This window comes from Sapajus apella, unplaced genomic scaffold (assembly GCF_009761245.1).
Source record: "Sapajus apella isolate SASKATOON/1434 unplaced genomic scaffold, GSC_monkey_1.0 scaffold39, whole genome shotgun sequence".
NCBI classification, from domain to species: domain Eukaryota; kingdom Metazoa; phylum Chordata; class Mammalia; order Primates; family Cebidae; genus Sapajus; species Sapajus apella.
The window spans coordinates 17,626,751-17,646,020 of NW_022436979.1; the positions used below are offsets into that span (position 1 = coordinate 17,626,751).

General features: G+C 45.6%; 1 protein-coding gene across 6 annotated transcripts in view; it reads right to left on the reverse strand.

Moving 5' to 3' along the window:
• ENPP6 (ectonucleotide pyrophosphatase/phosphodiesterase 6) overlaps positions 1-19,270 on the reverse strand; it is a 235,352-nt gene that overhangs the window by 47,855 nt on the left and 168,227 nt on the right. For all 6 annotated transcript variants that reach the window (XM_032298747.1, XM_032298749.1, XM_032298753.1 and 3 more), the window contains one exon: positions 14,463-14,642. In XM_032298747.1, the coding sequence (XP_032154638.1) occupies positions 14,463-14,642 (180 nt within the window). The remainder of the gene's footprint in view (positions 1-14,462; positions 14,643-19,270) is intronic.

The window sequence follows — 19,270 nt, forward strand, 5'->3', positions numbered from 1 at the left end:
AAATTCCAATTCATTTAACAAAATATTAGTAAAACAATAAAAATTTACACTTAAGGTATTTTCTGATATTGTTGTGTTTAAATCAGCCAATTAACTACATTTTATATTCATCACACATTTGATGGTTTTTCTCTCCTTCTTTAATTTGAATAAAGTATGATTATTGTTGTGCCATTTCCCTTCCTCTATTCGTTTGCTATTGATATACTTTGACTAATCTCTTCCTTGCAAAGGACCCCAGAGATGATAAAAATGGAAATATTGGTCTATTAAAGCCTATTATAAATTTTCAGTTCCACAACTTCCCAGAAAATGCAAGAACATTTGGACGCCTTAACTCCGAAATTTACATTTCTCTCATCTTCTGTGCTTCTGTTGTCATGTATTTTAATTCTCTCCAGGATTTTAATTCAAAAAAATACTTTTAGTATTATTATTTATTTAGGTTTACCTACATAATCACCCTTGGTTTCCTCCTCCATCTCTGTGGTTCCATCTGTGATCATTTTCCTTCTGTCTAAAGAAGTTGATATTTCCTTTGCTCTGGGCCTGCTGGCATTAAGTTCTCTCAGTTTTCTAGGTTTACTGTGTTGCTATCTCAGTTTACTAGGCTATCATTTCTGAAGGATATTTGCACTTGATATAGAATTTTAGGTTGATCAGGCCGGGCACGGTGGCTCATCCAGCACTTTGGGAAGCCAAGGCAGGTGGATCACAAGGTCAGGAGATTGAGAACATCCTGGCCAACATGGTGAAACTCTGTCTCTACTAAAATACAAAAAATTAGCTGGGTGTGGTAGTGCACACCTGTAGTCCCAGCTACTCAGGAAGCTGAGACAGGGGAATCACCTGAACCTGGGAGACAGAGTTTGCAGTGAGCCGAGATCATGCCACTGCACTCCAGCCTAGCAACAGAGCAAGACCCCGTCTCCAAAAAAAAAAAAAAAAAAAAAAAAATTTAGGTTGATCATTGTTTTCTCTTACCATTCTGAGGATCTCATTCCATTGTCTTCTTGGATTCCAATATTTTCTGGGAAAGTCAGCTGTTAGTCTTATTAATGCCCCATTGAAAAATTTTCTCTGGCTGCTTTTAAGATTTTCTCATTGTCTTTGGTTTTCACAGTTCTGAAATCCATGAGGTTCTTTCCTGTGTTTCACAGAACTTCTTGAATGTATGGTTTGGTATGTCTTGTCATTTTTGGGAAATTCTCAGTTATTATTACTCAAATATCACTTCTGTCCCATTTCCTTCTCCTGCAAGTCTCTTACTCGTTTCTGCCTTGCTCATCCTTTTGCCTCTTCACGTTTAAGCTGGATAGCTCTGTCTTTATTTCTAGAGCTCCCTTTTTAAAAAAGATTTTAATTTACTAGTGCAGGTCTCCATTTTGTGATTTAGTCTTTCATCATCATTTTGTTTAGTTTCATTTTTGTTTTTTTGAGACAGTGTTTTACTCTGTCACCTAGATTGGAGTGCAGTGGTGTGATCTCAGCTCACTGCAACCTCCACCTCCCAGGTTCAATCAATTCTCCTGCCTCAGCCTCCTGAGTAGCTGGGACTACAGACACCCACCAGCATATTTGGTTAATTTTTGTATTATTAATGGAGACAAAGTTTCACCATGTTGGCCAGGCTGGTCTCGAACATCTTACCTCAAGCAATCTGGCTGCCTCAGCCTCTCAGAGTGCTGGGATTACAGGTGTGAGCCACTGCACCCAACCTATAGTGGTTTTGGGTCTATTGGCTGCTTTTTTTTCTCTCTCTTGGTTTTTCAGTCAGACCTTGGTTTCTTATATTCCGTTTTTCTAAATCGCACGCTACATATTGTATACATAAAATTGTAAATACCACTTAACAGGATATGTGATTATCTTCTAGCAAGCACAGTTTTGCTCATGGTGAGGATTTAGGCTATGAGCAGACTACCTTAATCCAGAGTGGATTCAGTCAAGGATTAAGATGATTTGAAGCTTCGCTGTGTCTTGACGAAGGCTTCTCCCCTGTCTATTTCCAGCTTATTCTTACTGCTAAGGTGTTACTTTTTATTGTTCCAACTGAAAGTCCGGGATATTTACTAGATTTCTTTTCCTTGCTGGACCCTGAACCCCAATTTTTGTCCTTTCCCCTATTCAATAGTGCGGCTATGTCTCTCGGTCTCTCAACTGATGCTTCCGTGATCACGATTTGACTGAAGGAGACATGGGGTACCAATTGCCAGAGGCACATCTTTCTGCAGGTCGGGGCACGGCTCTGCTTTATCGCATTCATGCACTCATGCACACATGCATGCTGGCCAGTGGCTTCTCTAGTTGTTCCTGGAGAGAAGAGTTGTTTCAAAACAACTTAGCTGGGCATTGTACCAAGTGGAACCTTACATTTCAATAAATAATTTCTAAACATAAAAGGTTACATGTTTTTAGAATTGTCTCTACATTTTATTAGAAATGCATGTCGCAATGAAAGAAACACGTGTGCTTTTAAAAATTAATTTGTATATCCATGGATGACTATTATTGATTTCTAGAATGAGACGAGTTCAGAATCAATGCTATTTCTGGTCATTAAATGTAAGTGCTGAGAAAGTTGTTCACATAAATAAACATGGAAATAGGAGTTTTTTGTACCAGTGTCATTTAATTCTTTGAACTGCTTCTTTGAATGCCAAAATCACACAGTGATCTATCATCATGCATTTCAAAACAATATTTCAGCTGACAACTCAATTAAGTTTTTCTTAAATAATTTAAAAGCAAGCATTGGAAATATCTTTTAAGTTTTGTTATTTTGTTACTGGATTCATTTACTTTCCAGCTTTTACATCAATATTTTGAACCATCTGTCTGGTGCTAAAGGCATTTATGTACTGTGGCAACGCACTTTAGTAATATTCTTGATGGGTGAGAGGTATCTCTTTCTTACATAAAGCAAGAAAAAACATTTTTTAGTCAGATGATTTTAGTAATACATATGAACATTGAGGATCTTAGAATTGATTTCTTTAAAATGAATCTTGCTCGTGGAGATCCTTGAGAGTTAAGTCTGAAGACTCCCGAACTAAAAAACCAGGCAGCAGTAGCTCTGCTTTGTGGGAACTGCGATGTCCTGGAAGCAACTGGGCCTGAAGCGGTATTGACAATTGGAGGGAAGAGGTGAGATCGGCTGACAGGGCTTAAGTTATTCTCTTCAATGTCATCCCCCAGCTAAAGCTCTATGTGCAGAACAGAGAGAGGAAGAAAGTTGGAAGCCCGGGCAAATGGGACATCTTATTTACGCTCTCCCGAGATGATTATAGGGTCAGATAATGGGGTGAGAAGATCCCATCTCCACCCATCACAGGGTGCTCTGAATGCAAGTCCTGCAGACCCCATTCATTTGGGTGGAAGTCATGTGTCTCTGAGAACAGTCTACCACCCAGGTGGGTGGAGGCTGGGCAGGCGCAGTCCTGCTCTGTCTCTGCAGAGCGGTCTCTCCGTGGTGAAATCTCAAAAGGGAAAACATCTCACCCTACCTCAAATGTTAAAACCCAGAATGAATAAATGACTGGGGAAGGCGACAGTCAGCAATAAATGACAACAGCCACAAAGCAGAGCGTGGAAGAGAGAGCAGTTTTACACTGAGCAAAGTTAATTATTCCGAGGTGAATTTGCGTGGGAGCTTTGCTTTGTTTTCTATAGTCTTTATCTGATGGAAATCAGCAGACTGGAGGGGGGTGCTGTGTGTGTCCCAGGAGGCAGCTCTCTCATCAGGAGTCTGCGGGCCCCTCTCCTGGATCTCCCACAGGCTCAGTCTGTGAAGTGGGCGAGCGTTGCTCAACCTCGCAGGCTGCTGCCTCCAGGCCATTTTCACGGCTCTGCGGAGAGCCTGGAATCTGGACAGCTGGGATCTTGCAAGTCACCTCCACACAGCTGAGGAAAGCAGAGCTTTCTGAATCTCTGCCGCAGGCTTCCGTGGGAAAGGCACAACAACAGCAATGGCCAGCCTTTTGCAGTTTCGAACATGAACCAGGAACCTGGGGCAAGATTTTGGAGCTTTATTCTGTCTTGTTTCCCCATCATTCCCAGGGAACATTGCAGGGAAATGCCCTTAATTAGGACTCCTACTTTAGGACCTGCTCTATCTCTGTCTGGAGTCTGCCTTCTTGCCAGGTATTCCCACCTCGGGCGTCTCCTTCCGTAGCCTAATAAACACATCTTGATGGAAAATGGAGCATTAGAGAGAACTTAAAGGAAAACCACTGACAGTCACCACTACGCCCATATGCTTTTGTGCAAATAATAATAAGGCATTTCTTCTTCGAAACAGGTCACTTCTGATGGGTGGAATGTAACTTCTACCCATTAGAAAATTACTTTGATATACTTATTTTTTCATGACACCTTATTGGCTTGGACCAAAACTGTCAACACAAATACGCAAATCTGTAACATCTACAATACGGACAGTGCCCCCATAGATGTGGCATCCTGTGCAGCGAGCAGCTTTCACAGCTGCACCTGCAGTGTCACATCAAACCCCCTTCGTTCACAGCTGAGAAAACAAAGGCCTCCTCTGGGAGAAGTGAATGTCCCCAGGTCTCCCTGCCTGCCAGCCCCCGGTCTACTCTGGTGCTTTGCAACGTGCACCCTGCTTTCCTGAAGGAGACTCGCTTCCTGGCAACTCTCTCTGAGGACCACCAAGTTGAGCCCATAAAAATTACATTTCTCCAAACTTCCTAGAGCCTAGGTCACCCCTTCCAAGTGTAGCTCCTGCTGCCTGCCAACTTTGACACATCTCGTAACAATAACCCCTGTGCGCTGCATTTTATGTGATGTGAGACAGGTGTGCAACTGTTGAATCCATGTCTCAAGAGAGCTTATTAAAACAGCTAAGCCAATTAACTCTCTTAGAAGCATGTAACCTTTTCCAGGAAAATACATCTGAGGCACAGAAGCTTGTGGGAACAAGTCCTTGGGGGAAAGCACAGCCTTTGATCTCAGAGACACTTTCCCTAGGGTCAGGCTCGCCAACGGGGCTGGGGGACCTCTGGCGGTGGTTCCCTTCTGAGGCAGGGAGGAAGGGGTTGGGCTAGCCTGAGCGCAGGGTGACCCTGCAGACTGGCCTTGTGTGTAGGGGTGAGAGCAAGCTGGGGAAGACAAATTAGATGAGAACCAACTCATCCATTAGAGCTGATTCTGAAAACTCAACTGAAAATGACCCACTGGACATTGAAAGTGACTAACAGGAAACCAGGATGAGAGGGAACACGTGCCTGCCCAGGCTGAGCCTCAGCTCCAGGAAGGCAGGTGGTGAAACTACAGCCGGGCGTAACGAGGCCAAAGGCCGCGCCTTCATCTATCTGCTGGTTAGCTTCAGATCAGGAAAAAAATCCCTGGCCCAGGGTCAGGGACTGTACTTCTCCGGAGTGGGACCAGGTGAGAGGAATGAATGGCCACTACTGGAATTACAGCCCCTGCAAGCCACTTGACATTAGCGATCCTCAAGGTCTTTGTGTCTGAGGCACGTGCTTCATGATCTTCCCAGTCTTGAAAGGATTACAGTGACTCCGCGTTTCCCAAAAAGGAAGCCCTCTAGGCTTTCGGCACCACGAGGTATTCCTGACCAAAGACCCCTTCTCTGAGGTGCTGGCTTGTAGCACGTGGATCACAGCAGACTGGACCTACCTGGGATGCACGATGCTGTCCTTTAATGCAGAGCTCCTCAGGGTTGCTGACCCTCTTGCCCCTGTCTAGGGATTCCTTCCTGTCGCCTCCAATTTGAGTCTGTGATATCCAAGTCTTACAAGTGACCTTATGCCCCATGTCCCCTGGGGTCTCTTGGTCTCCCAGGCTTTTAAGGTGATTCTGAGCCCAGGCTCTGGCATCCTCTTCTGAGGGCTTATTTATTTTATTATACTTTAAGTTCTGGGGTACATGTGCAGAACGTGCAGATTTGTTACATGGGCAGACACGTGCCATGGTGGTTTGCTGTATCCATCCCCCCGTCATCTACATTAGGTATTTCTCCTAATGCTACCCCTCCCCAAACCCCCCACCCCCTGCTATCCCTCCCTTAGCCCCCACCAATCCCCGACAGGCCCCAATGTATGATGCTCCTTTCCCTGTGTCCATGTGTTCTCATTGTTCAACACCCACTTATGCGTGAGGACATGTGGTGTTAGGCTTTCTGTTCTTGTGTCAGTTTGCTGAGAACTATGGTTTCCAGCTATATCCATGTCCTGCAAAAGACAAAAAACTCATCCTTTTTTATGGCTGCATAGTATTCCATGGTGTATATGTGCCACATATATAGTCACTGGTTCTGATTTGCAGGCGCCTGAGCCCTGCGTGGCCCGTGGAACGACTCGCTCACCCTGAGGAATGTCTGTCCTTCCTGAGCCCCTTCTGCCTTTCCTTCTCTCTTCCTTCGCCTTGCTGCTTCCTCCCTTTCACCTCCCTGCCTCCTTTGCTTTCTTCCTTCCCTTCCTTTCTATCCTCTCCTCCTTTTCTTCTTTCTTTTTTCCTTCAACATTAAAGCATCAGAGGACACATTTCGGTTTCCATTCCTGATCCAGCACTCAACTGATGTTAAGAAGTGGTCACAGCGCAGCTGCAAGGAGACACGGTGAAGCCTGAGGCTGGAGTCCTCTGCACATGTCGGGCTGTGATGTGATTATTTTGACACACCTGGGCCCACGGTTAGTCTCTCAGCTTCCTGGTGGCAGGGCTATGGCACGTCCCATCTGTGTCCCATGTGTCAGGTACACAGGCCACACAAGAAAACCATGTGGAACAGACACACCAGTGAAGAGCACAGGCAGTTGATTTCCAAGTTTCTTTTTCAGAGAAATCCTTTTCCCAAAGGAGTCTCAGCCATTTCCTGCCTCTCCAGCCCCTTGAAGCTTGACTGGGAAGCCGAGGGCAAGTGAATGCAGTTTGCAAACCTCCGGTAGATGTGTGAGGCATGGTGGGGAATCCCTCACTGAAGCCCACAGGGGCCAGGGACTGCCCAAGAGTGAATGAAATATTATGCGGTTCTGTTGAAACAAACTTGGAACAAAGCAATCTGGCTGGAAATAATTTGGTTAGCACACCAACTTAGTCAAAACAGTAATTTGGTTTAAAAGGAATATTCACGACCCTTTGATTTTAAGTGTTTTTTGGGGGTTAGCTTGTCTGCTGTTACTCACCCTGTCCTTTTTTTGTGTACATTCCAGTTTATTTTCAGCCAATTTTCAAGGATTGACTAACAATGTTTAGAAATTAGTTGAAGGCTGGGCATGGTGGCTCATGCCAGTAATTCTAGCACTTTGGGAGGCAGAGGCAGGCAGATCACAAGGTCAGGAGATCAAGACCACCCTGGCTAACATGATGAAACCCTGTCTCTACTAAAAATACAAAAAGTTAGCTGGGCATAGTGGCGGATGCCTGTGGTCCCAGCTACTTGGGAGGCTGAGGCACAGAAGGAAGGAAGGAAGGAAGGAAGGAAGGAAGGAAGGAAGGAAGGAAAGAAAGAAGTTGAAACAACTTGAATTGTTTTTCTTGATATAAAAACTATGATGCATCCTTGCTACACAAAGTCCGAAATTATAATGTTACAGAAATGAAACAGCTGTGAAGTCCAGAGCTGGCCAGGGCTCCCCGTTAATAAATGCAGATGCTTGTTCTGCAGTCCCCGTGACGCTCAGCAACATTAAACGCTCACAAGGCCCACTCCTGTCTTGCAGTCTTTTGGTCTCTGTGACAAGTGTCTGTCAACAGTTGTCAACTAGTGTCACTGTCTCAGGGACGCCTTTCCCTGCCACTCAGGTGGGATGGGGCCCTCATCAGATGGCTACACAGAAAGCGACACTACTTCCCCTGGCATTTCCCAGCTGTGTGGGGCTACTGCTTCTGAAGCCTCTCCTCCCCCTGGGTGTCCTTTGCAGCCTCACTGTCCTCCATCTGGTTACTAAAAATTAGATTTCCTCAAGGCTGTGTCCAGGACGCTTTTTTCTTTCCAGTTTGTACTCTCCCTGGGTGAACTTCTCCATTCCCACAGCTGCATTGACCGCTGATGCGCCATGGAGTCCTGTCTTTGTATCTCCAGCTCTCTCGTCCGAGCTCCAGACCCGCCGGCTCGATGTCCTAGAGCCGACTCTGACTTGACGCTCCTCTGCCTCCAGACTGCTCCTCTCTCAGCTCCGCTCGCTTCCGTGAAGAATCACCATCTATGCAGTTCTGTGAGCAGGACACCCACAGCCATGCCCGCCGCTGCTCAATCCCGTACTCCCAAATCCAGTCCATCAGCAGGTCCTGGCAGTTCTAATTCCCAAGTGTGTCTCAAACCCAGCCACTTCTTACCACCTCGTAGTCCCGTCTGAGCCATGCCCACCTGCTCCCAGGTTGACTTCCTGACGGGTCAGGTGCCCTCATCCACCCACCCTGGATGCCACCATTTCATTAAGGTTGCAGCCAGAGTCGTGTTTTCAAAATGCAAGTATGACACCGTCACGTTCCTCCTTAAAAGACTTCTCATTCATTTCAGGAGAAGAATAAATTCTTCGGCATGGGCCGGGTGCTCCTGCCTATAATCCCAGCTCCTTGGGAGGTTGAGGTAAGAGGGTTGCTTGAGCCCAGGATTTGAGACCAGCCTGGGCAACATAGTAAGCTCACCGATACCTGTGACCCCATCTCTTTAAAATGTAAAAACTTAGCTGGTGGGGTCATGTGCACCTGTTGTCCCAGCTACTTAGGAAGCTGAGGTGTGAGTATCCTTTGAGCCCAGGAGGTCGAGGCTGCAGTGAGCTAGGATTGCACCACTGCACTCCAGCCTGGGCAACAGGGAAAGACCCTGTTTCCAAAAAAAAGTGTTCAGCATGGCTCGTAGAGCCTGGCCCGGCCTCAGCCTCTCTCCACCTCCACACCACAGCTCTCCGGCCTTCTTTCAGTGTCTTGAAACTCCCATGCTTTCCACCCTATCCAAGACCTTAGCACCGCTGCTCTTTGAGTCTAGCGTTTCCTTCCCACCTTACCCATGCCCTCATTGTCACTTTCTAAGGACACCTTTGTTTACCCTCTCAGATGGAGCTAGACTCCTTATTACATGATGTCATCATGCTTGCTTTTCATTATTATACTTTTCATAACTGTACTTTTACATTTATTTGGATAGGAATTAGATTGTCTCTCTCCTTCGCTGGACGGTAAGTTCTCAGGAGAGGTGGAGGTGAGCAGGGTCTGTATCTGCCTTTGCTCACTGTTGTCTCCTGAGAGTGTATTCCAAGGTCTTGAGTCACACCCTATAAGATGTTTGTGAAGAAATGGATTTGCCATGATTTGTGAAGGATGAAAGTTCGTCCCTGGATTTCTCTTTTAAGACTTTCTAATCAACATAATGGATGCTGCTAAAAACTATGCACTCTTTCGGCCAAGATGCCATCCTGCAAAGGGAGATTGGATGTGGTTAGACAGCTATAAAAACTTTTGAACACGGGAGGAATCACTTCTGCAGATAGCAGTCCAGACAGGTAGCGTCTCCTCCATTTCTCTGCAGCAGAAATGGTCGACGCCTAGAAATTCTGCAGAATGTTTTTGAGGATCGTTTTGTGGAGACAATCTCACTCTTGAGATGCGAATTTGCAATCTTTTCTTGCTGACACAGACAACACCAGTGGTGCGGATCCTGTCGAAGTTACTGACAAAGGAAATGGTGCAATGTGAATTCAACCCAAAGAGGTTTATGGAATTCTGACCCAGGTCTACCCTTGCCAGACAACAGTAATTGCAGAAGCTTAGGCTTCATGTGATATCTTGATGAGTTTTCAACACATTTCCATTGCATTAAAAAATCAAATCGATTAGCTATCATACATATGCGTGTGTTTTCACACCAAAGACCTCTCAGCAATCCTCAGCATTGTAATCTCTACGTGAGAACCAGAGTGTGAATGTAGTAATGTGGGTGTATTCTTCTAGAAAGACGTCTACAGTTTTTATCAGTTTCTTAAAGAGGTTCTTGACTAACGAGGACAGGAACCAGCAAATTAAACTTTGACTACGGTGTCTTCCAGCCCTAAAATTACAGAAATCACAAAGTCTAATGCCAAACTGGTCATGTTATTAAAACATAGTGGATGTCCAGATGACTTGTATTTGCAATGTCAAATATCTGCCTGAAAAAATTCCAGTTTTTATCCGGTGGTTTGGTGTCACATGCAGAGAGGCAATGACTTAGCTCTCAGGTCTATTCACACCTCTGTATGAGCAACACTGAGCTCTCAATGTGCCCTGTACCTCAGCCTCTGCTTCTAAGGTCAGCCCGACTGAAGGTCGTCAAGGAGCTACCATGGCAGGAAAGAGCAAGAGGTGACAGCTGATCCATAATTCTTGACCCAATGCATTTCTCCCGTTACCCAGATGGCGTCACTGTGATTATAACCAGCAACACTTGATGGAAGCTGAGTCCAATGCCCACCCATTAACTCCTCACCCTGCCCGCTGCTGGGAAGTGTAGGAATGGAAACCAGGTGGAAATGTCTCTCTCTCTACAGAGAAGGTGTCTTATTGGTCTGAAGACCTGCCCTGGACAGGAAGAGGCCAGGAGAAGAGCAGAGCCCAGACCCACACCCAGCACCATTCAAGGAGCACGTGAGTGGTTGCTTGGCTGTAGGGAGTTATTGCGAAATGAATGGTGGAAGATGTGAACTTAAAACTCCAAAGATTTTTAAGCACAAACTCTTGAAAGGTTGCTATTTTTCATTCCTTTTTTTTGTATTTTATACTAGACATAAGAATAAACTTAAAAACTGCTGGCACCATGTAAGGTAGCCCTGCTTATCCAAAGCAATCAGGCTGCATTTTTGTACCATAGCTTATTATTCTCCCACATCCCCTACTTTCCCTCCTTCCTCCCATCGTTCTTCGCTGCTTTCGGTTGCTTTCCAGTATAAAGTGAACATTGGAGTCTCTTCCTCACTGCCCCCAACTCCCGCCAATTTCTTTGACATTAAACTAGAAGGTGAGGGTGGAGGGATTGAGTGAGGGAACGACACACACTCAGCTCTCGTTCCTGGCGGACACTGCTGGGTCCTAGTTATACAGTTTCTGGCTGATTTTGGGGGGCCACTCAAAGAAATCTTTGACTTAGGGCCTGGGATCATGTCCAGAGGCACATTTCTCCCTGCACTCCAATGGCACCCTTGGGTGGGGTGCTAGAGGGCCCGCTGAATGATGTTAAATGCCTCAGGACCTGAGGTGGAGTACTGGACTCCACTGTGGATCAGTTTTTCAGCCTGCTGCTTTATCTACCTGACAGGAAGACTTGAACTAGTGCCATTTCTAAATTGCAATTCTAAATATTGACTTAATGGCGAGACTCAGCGTGTCACAACCCGGTTCACTAGAGCAATGAAGATTTTCCAGGCCTCACCGAGAGGTCTGTACAATATCCTATGGGGAGTGGAGAAGGAAGAGGAGGATTTAAGAAGAAAAATACAATCAAGTCATGTTTTGAAGAAATGCCCCTGCACCTCACTTAATCTTGCAGAGACACATGAGTGATCACTGGGCTATTGGCTGAGGCTGGAGGGAACCAGGGTGAACAGAGAATGGATAGCAGTGACCAGAAATTCTGCAGCTGCCCCCCAGGAAGAACAGAGGGTGCCAGGGCACGCCTTGTGGGGCTGGCAGCAGAGACAGCTGGCTCTCTGAGAGCTTCATTTGAGTATCCAGTTCACGAGGACTGGACAGGGTCTGAGAGACTAGAGACTTTATATCTGTGAAGACTTCCACACACACAGGCAGCTCTTTGGCGAATCTTCATTTAGGTCACTGAGGAAATGCTAGGAGGCTATGTTCATAGCTTCTTCATCCTGCCAGTTAACACTGTAACTGATCTTAAGGCATTTTTGTCACATTCCATTAGCTGTTAAACTGTGAATCACAGGAAGGGATTGGTCCCTTCTTGTCCCGAAGGAGCTGTTTTGAAGAAGCAACAAGATATTTTTCATGCAAATTGGCTTTCAGATTTCTTTAGACACTCAGTGATATATAAATTTGTATTCTCCAAGAGGAGATAAAGGCCCGGCAGTGTGACTCATGCTTGCAATCCCAGCATTTTGGGAGGCTGAGGTGAGTGGATCACCTGAGGTCAGGAGTTCGAGACCGACCTGGCCAACATGGTGAAACCCTGTCTCTACCAAATATACAAAAATTAGCCAGGCGTGGTGGCACACGTCTGTAATCCCAGCCATTCCAGAGGCTGAGGCAGGAGAATCACTTGAACTCGGGAGGGAGAGGTTGCACCGAGCCAAGGTCATGCTGTTATACTCCAGCCGGGGCAGCAAGAGTGAAACTCAGTCAAAAAAAAAAGAGATAAAGCATAATAATAAGCCTCTGTACTGCTGCAGAGAGCAGTGTGTGCAACATGGCAACCACCCCTCAGTAGCGGCCCCTCCCTCTTTGCCATAGCACTGGCATCCTGGCTGTGGAAAAACCCTCTCGAGGAGATCTTATGTGAAGGGGGCTCGAGGGGTGTTGGCAGGGAGGTTTTGTGTGTGAGGGTGTGCTCTTCAAAGCAGGAAAAACTTGGCTGGGCGGGGTGGCTCATGCTTGTAATCCCAGCATTTTGGAAGGCCGAGGTGCGTAGATTGCCTGAGCTCAGGGGTTCACAACCAGCCTGGGTAACACGGTGAAACCCTGTCTCTACTAAAATACAAAAAATTAGCCGGGCATGGTGATGTGCACCTGTAGTCCCAGTTACTCGGGAGGCTGAGGGGGGAGAAGTGCTTGAACCCGGGAGGCGGAGGTTGCAGTGAGTCCAGATGGCGCCACTGCACTCCAGCCTGGGCAACAGAATGAGAGTCCATCTCAAAAAAAAAAAAAAAGCAGGAAAAACTTACATTCCGGGAGAGAGAAAAAGAAGCCAAACTAACCAGATATCATGGGAGATGGCCCTCGCGGTATTGGCCACATTCATCCTGATGGTCCTTAGGTTTGTTTCCAGGTGGTCCCTAATGCGGTGCTCCCAGTCCGTTCCCTCTGCGATGCCTATGTATGTATTCGTTGATAATAATACCTCTGAGAATGGCCTTTGTGTTTGACCTCATCACACTTACTAGACAAGCCAAACTTACCCTAGGTATGGCCCCCATAGCAAGCCTGATGAGCCTGGCCCATGCGCTGACTTGCTTCCTTCAGTCTAGTCCAGCTCCATGAATAGTGTCTCCTTGTAAGACAATGGAATCCTCCTAAACTCCTCCTTTGCTCCGAAGTGTCTTGTATCAGCCGCAGTATCTACTATGGACAGAATCTCAGGTATCTTCTGAAGAAACTGTGATCAACCTCCCGGAAACTGTATCTGCTGGGAGAGCTGGCTATGTCTTAGTTGCTCTGCCCAGTTGTGAATTCCTGCAGCCTGCCCTGGCCTTCAGGAGCTCACCTGAGGCATGGTCACTGCTCTGCTGCAGCTTCTATGGCATTCGCTGTGCCACAGCCGGGTCATGGGCTGACTTCTGTGGTCTCCATGAAAGCGTGCTCCATGCTCCTCGGTGACACGCACAGCATGGAGTGCCCAGCAGCTCCCACAGGCCCACCTCCAGCCAACATCCTCCAAACGCCTGCTGAAGGCCCAAGCACTCCCTCTCCACCGCCCCCTCCCTGCAGACCGCACATCTCACAGCCCAGCACCCTCTCGCACACCCATCAGGCTGCTGCTGTCCTCAATCCAGACCAGAACGACCCCTCGGCCACTTCACCCCATCTCCTCCAGGCTGCTCTTCATTGAGACCTTCAGCTTTCTAGACTTGCCCTGGTATCTTCCTCCATAATAGCCATCAGCAGTGTGACACCATTGAGTATTAGGAAAGCACGTGTCTGTTGTCACGTGCGTGGGAAAGGTAAACTGCCCACCTACCTTAAGAATGAATCCTACCAATGGGAAGACAACGGTAAGCGGATTATGTTGTTATCACTGAATCTCCTCATCCTTAATGAAAGATGTTCAATGACCAAGTTGAGGGTATCTTAAGGACTACTCACAGCAGCAAGACAATTTGCACGACTGCTTACCTTACTGATCCAGGAGTCTTAACACAGAGGGACTTCATTTCATAGACCACCAAAAAATAGTGAATGCTTTCAATTCTCTTTTCAATATTGTGGAGGAGCTCAAAGATGTATAGAAACGGCGCACTATTTTTTTTTTTTTGTAAATCAAATAAGTACTCTACAATTTCTCTCTTCTGTATATCCAAAATTTTGCACATGAAAAAAGCAAGCTATCCTGTGGTGTTTGCTAAGTCAAGAGAATCAGGAAACAGTATTGTGTCTGGTCTGAGGTTAGGGAGCTAAAAACACATTTTCAAAAAAATGTCCCTATATGACATATTTCTTAAATAAAGATCGTATTTTCCAAACCGCAGCTTGGTCTTCAAATGGTAACTTGACACTGACTGTCCTCGGAGACTCCGTGATGATTTGAGATTTGGAATGGACGCCCACACACTCACCTGGCCAGTAGTACATGTAGACCTTCCTTTTGGCCTTGATCAGAGTGACCCACAAAGGTTCGGATCCATTCCACCAGAGAGGCATCAGGCTGTCTTTGTTGATGCCAATGTCAAAGGACTTGTTGGTGTTGGGGTCCCACATGTAGTTCCCGATCATCTGATGGACTTCACAATGGCGGCCTGTGACAATGAGAACACAGCTATCAGTTTATGGTTCCAGTGGCTTCTATTTTTATCTGGGTTTCTTGATCATATAAGCCATTTGTGCTCATTTAGAAAGTACAGAACAGCATAACAATTTGCTTTTGACTTTAAAAAAAAATTAGATTTTTTTTTCTTAAGCTGTGCCATGAAGATAGGCAATCCACTAAGATGGATGTCCACTGATTGAGGAAGGGTGGGGCCATTTTGGGTGACGTCACCCTGTCAAGTCAGCTGTTTTAAGTTACAGTGAGGACGCTGTATGTAGAGCTTGAAGTCTAAATATGAATCAGCATGGCCATCTCTGGATTCCTCTGAGACTTGGTCTAGGTTCTCAGCCCAGAGCCCTCCTTGCACCCCCCAACCCTCCTCCGACGAGATCAGGAATCTAGCTGTTACAGGGTTCTTTCTTTTCTTTCTTAGATAAGAGGAGTCGTTGCCTCAGTGCTGAACCGTGATAAAACCTATGACGTTTGGAACAGAATGGAGAAAAATAGGTTCAACTTTGAAAAACAAAGCAAGAAAACAACCCTCCTAATGCAGGTTATGTAGAAACGAGGGCCGGTTCTGCTGAGCACAACTTAGTCCCAGAAGACAAGCCAGAAGTGAGAGACGGTAACGCTTGGACTCTTTTGAAACATTAGGCTTAAATTATTTATTTTGGAGCAATCTGTTACATCTTTAAAGTAAAAATAACACAAACATTGGCAGGTGCATCAAACATTGCTGCAATTTTAGTGAGCGTCATCCAGCACCAGGATGAAACGTGCTTCAGTGAGCTCCCTAACTATGCTGAATCAAGTGGCGTTTCTTCCTTGTTTTGCTGTTGTGTGTCTTCTCCCCACCCCCTCCCCAAACTTTATTTTTAAACAAAAACAAAGAAAAATCATAAAATACTATTTGGAAAATTTGGACACTAAAAAATATCAAGTGGAAAAACCTTTCATTTCATCCCAGAAAGCAAGGCGTGCCACAAACTATGCTACTACTGTGTGCTCCCAGAGATCCCAGCAAAATGGTTTGTACCCAAAGCTGTAGAATTGGTGGTTTTGATCTTGACCAAAACCTTCACATTAAAAAGACTAAGAAAATTTAAAATAAAATAAAATTACGACGTTGAGCAATTTCTGCCATGGTTAAGGAAGTAATTTAATTATTGTTTCAACTAACATTTATTTAGTGCTCTTATACATGCAGTCCTATGTATTGTAGGCTGTGATAGGTGTAGAGATTCCAATCTGAATAAATGCTGTGCCCATTCTCAAGTGGCTTGTAATTTAATCCTCAACAGAGGATCCTCTGTGTAAAGGAGCCAGGCTTCCCGGGGCTGGGTCTAAGAAGGTGGCCAGGTTGCAGCCACAACTTCAGAATTATGATGACCCTCGCTCGCCCTGATCCACAGGAAGACTCCTGGTATGTTCTCACCAACTCATTAAAAGTATGGCCCTAATTTTATTGGTTCGACTATATTATCTCTTTTAGTATATGAAAGCTTAATAGTACTAAGAAAGCCCCTCTTATGAGTAAATGTTCTTATGTATTTCCTTCATTCAAAATTATGCATTCTGTATCACAAATTTGTATCATCCTAATGATGCTTTACTCATCCTTTCACAAGGCAAGATAATCATGGTTATATCCGCAGGAAAAGGCCTCCTTCAGGGACAGTCTCCTTCTCCAGATGCTCTCTGACACCCTCCCAAGTGCAGGAGGCTATCCTAACTGCAGCGGGTGTGCGAAGAAGCTGAGCACGTGTGCAGAAGCAGAAGGGGGCGTGGGAAGGTTCCTGAGGTCAGGAACCAAAGAAGAGCCTCTGAATGAATCACCAGGAAAGGACCAGGGATATCAGCCCTGGGAATAATAGGAAGAGATGCTGAGTGAGAGGGGTGGAGGCATCTCTGCTTCCAAGTTTGAATTGTTCAGGTCATTTCAAAACAAGTGCATGAAACCTAAAGATAAGTGGAGGCTTCACGTGATGTGGCTTTCATACAAGGAAGTGTGAAGCAACCAAAAAACAATTTTTAAAGTACATATAATCTATACTTGTATGTCTCAGAAACCCCATGATATCCTTTGGTGAAATTTCTGTCTTCTCTTCAACACTCATATTTAGCACTCTGGACCCGACAGTGTCCACCTCATTCATTCTTTGTTCTCTGCTCTCTGTGTAGAAAATTATAAGGAGCCTCTTCTGGATTTCAGAACTGTTGTATGACTGCATTGTGTGTCCGCACACATGCACAGGCGTGAGAGAGACAGAGGCGCAGAAGGAGACAGAGACAGAGAGAGACAGAACATTCTCCCAGAGAATTCCTGTAAGGTGGAGCACTTTCAAGAGGTCACTTCAGACTCCTGTGGAGAAGGCTGGGTTTCTTTTTTTGGTGGGTCGGGCCCTGAGCTAAGATGGGAGGGTGTGCTGTCCCCAGGGCTCTCTCCCGGAAGGGAAGAGCGGCCTTTCCCGGAAGCCGGAAGCCAGCAGGAGGAGGCTGCTTGGGATCTCCTGCCCTCCCATGAATACAGTAAGGCTGCAGTCTGTGCTTGCAACAGCCGAAGTCGGCTCAGACTCAAGCTGATTTCCCTCTGCCTCTCTTGCTGTTTCATTTTTATTGCCTGGGTAAAAGTGTGGCTGAAAGAACAGAACAGAACAGAACAGAACACAATGTACTGGCTTCTGCAGCCCACGAGTTCTCATCTCCATCTTCCTGCCTGACCCATATCTATTTTTATACATCTGCAGCTCTGGGATTTTCTCTGGCTGGACTTTCCAAACAGAGCTTTGCTGTGGTTTGGTTTTTTTGGTCTCTTTGCTCAAGCTTGAGTAGAAACGTTCCTGACATCCTCCAACACCACAATTGCAGGTGGTTTTCAGGTCCAGTGGAAGGAATGTCTACTGCTCTTCCTCCTCCAAATGACAACTCCGGGGGCTTTGAAATCCGTGTTTGCCTTTCTCAGAGAGAGCTCCTGGAATCGTTCCCACAGCTAGAACTGCTGTGTGAAGGGGATGGGATAGACGCCTCCAGTGTTCATTCCCCAGAGTCTTACTAAGGTGTGCTCAGTCGTAATCACCATCACAAGAAGTTTCTTAGCAAGCCCCCAGAAACCTCTGCACCATGTTGTATGTTTCATCTCGGAAATGGCTGGCCTTCACACGAGAAGGTAGAGGATCTGTCCATCATATCTATAACTAATGGTCACTTTGACCTCTGAGTCCTCTGCTTAGCTACACCCAAACTTGAGCTTCGCTCCTTGTTCTTGTAGCGTCCAGGTTGAGCAAAATTCCTGCTAAGTAAGTTTAGTGAAAACCCTCCACGCTTGGTATATGACCACCCTCAACATCTGTCTGGCTTCAGCAAAAGTTCTGTTGAGTAGATGTAGCCAGAATTCCATTTCCCCGATGTTTCTTCTTAGTAGTTTCCCATCCGCTGACCCCCAACCATGTTTCTTGTCTGTCAATCTGTACTTGTCTGTTGTACATGGAGTGGAGCCCAATCTCCCTCCCACTGCTGGATCCCATTGCAGCGTTGTTTCATCTATCACAATGGTTCCTCCTTACAGTTTGACTTACCATCTTTAACAAGCATCATAAATAAGTCTTTCCTTCCTTCCCTCCTTTCCTCCTTCCTCCCTCCCTCCCTTTCTGTTTCTTTCTTTCCTTCCTTCCTTCCTTTCTTTCTCTTTCTTTTTCCTTCTTTCCTTCCTTCCTTCCTTCCTTTCTTCCTTTCTTCCTTCCTCCCTCCCTCCTTCCCCCATCTCACTTTGTCACCAGGCTGGAGTGCAGTGGCATAATCATGGCTCACTGCAAACTTGACCTCCCCAGGTTCAAGCAATCCTCCTGACTCAGCCTCCCAAGTAGCTAGGACAACAGGCATATGCCATCAAGTCTTGACTAATTTTTTTTTGTCTGTATTTTTTTGTAGAGACAGGGTTTTGTCATGTTGCCTAGGCTGGTCTCAAACTCCTGGGCTCAGTATCCAGTTGCCTCAGTATCGCAAAGTGCTGGGATTAGAGGCATGAGACACTGTGCCCAGCCAAGTTTCTCTTTCACAGTGGACATCTATAAGGTTGCTCCTACTTAGATTTCAATCAGTCTTAATTTTTTCTCATTGTTTTCAAATGGTCAATGTCAATTGCTTTTATAGTTCCTTCTTTTATTCTTTTTACATTCACTCAACAGGTATCAGATAATGCTTATATACTACGTATATAAAGATTAAAAAAAAAGAAATGGTATCTGTCTTTGGCTCACAGCCTGCTATGACAATAGTAAGGCACAGTGGTTAAGGGAATGAATCTTGGAGTCAGACTATATAGGTTCAAGTACAAACTCTCCTATTTACTGTCTGCATGACCTTGAACACATAACTTAGACTCTCTGAAGCCTCAGTGTCCTCGTCTGAGTAATGGGCATTGTAACAATTATTGTGGACAGTCATCCCTTTGCTTGGCAGTGTGGAGCCATAAAAATGACTGTGCAAGTCAAAACCATAAAAAGCTATCTTAATAATCAGTGTGTGTGGCGGGCGGTGGAATAGGATTTTTTTGTGACATTTGAAAATGTTGGTCAAAATACTGAAAGTTCTCCCACTGTCAGTTATACAGGAAAATGA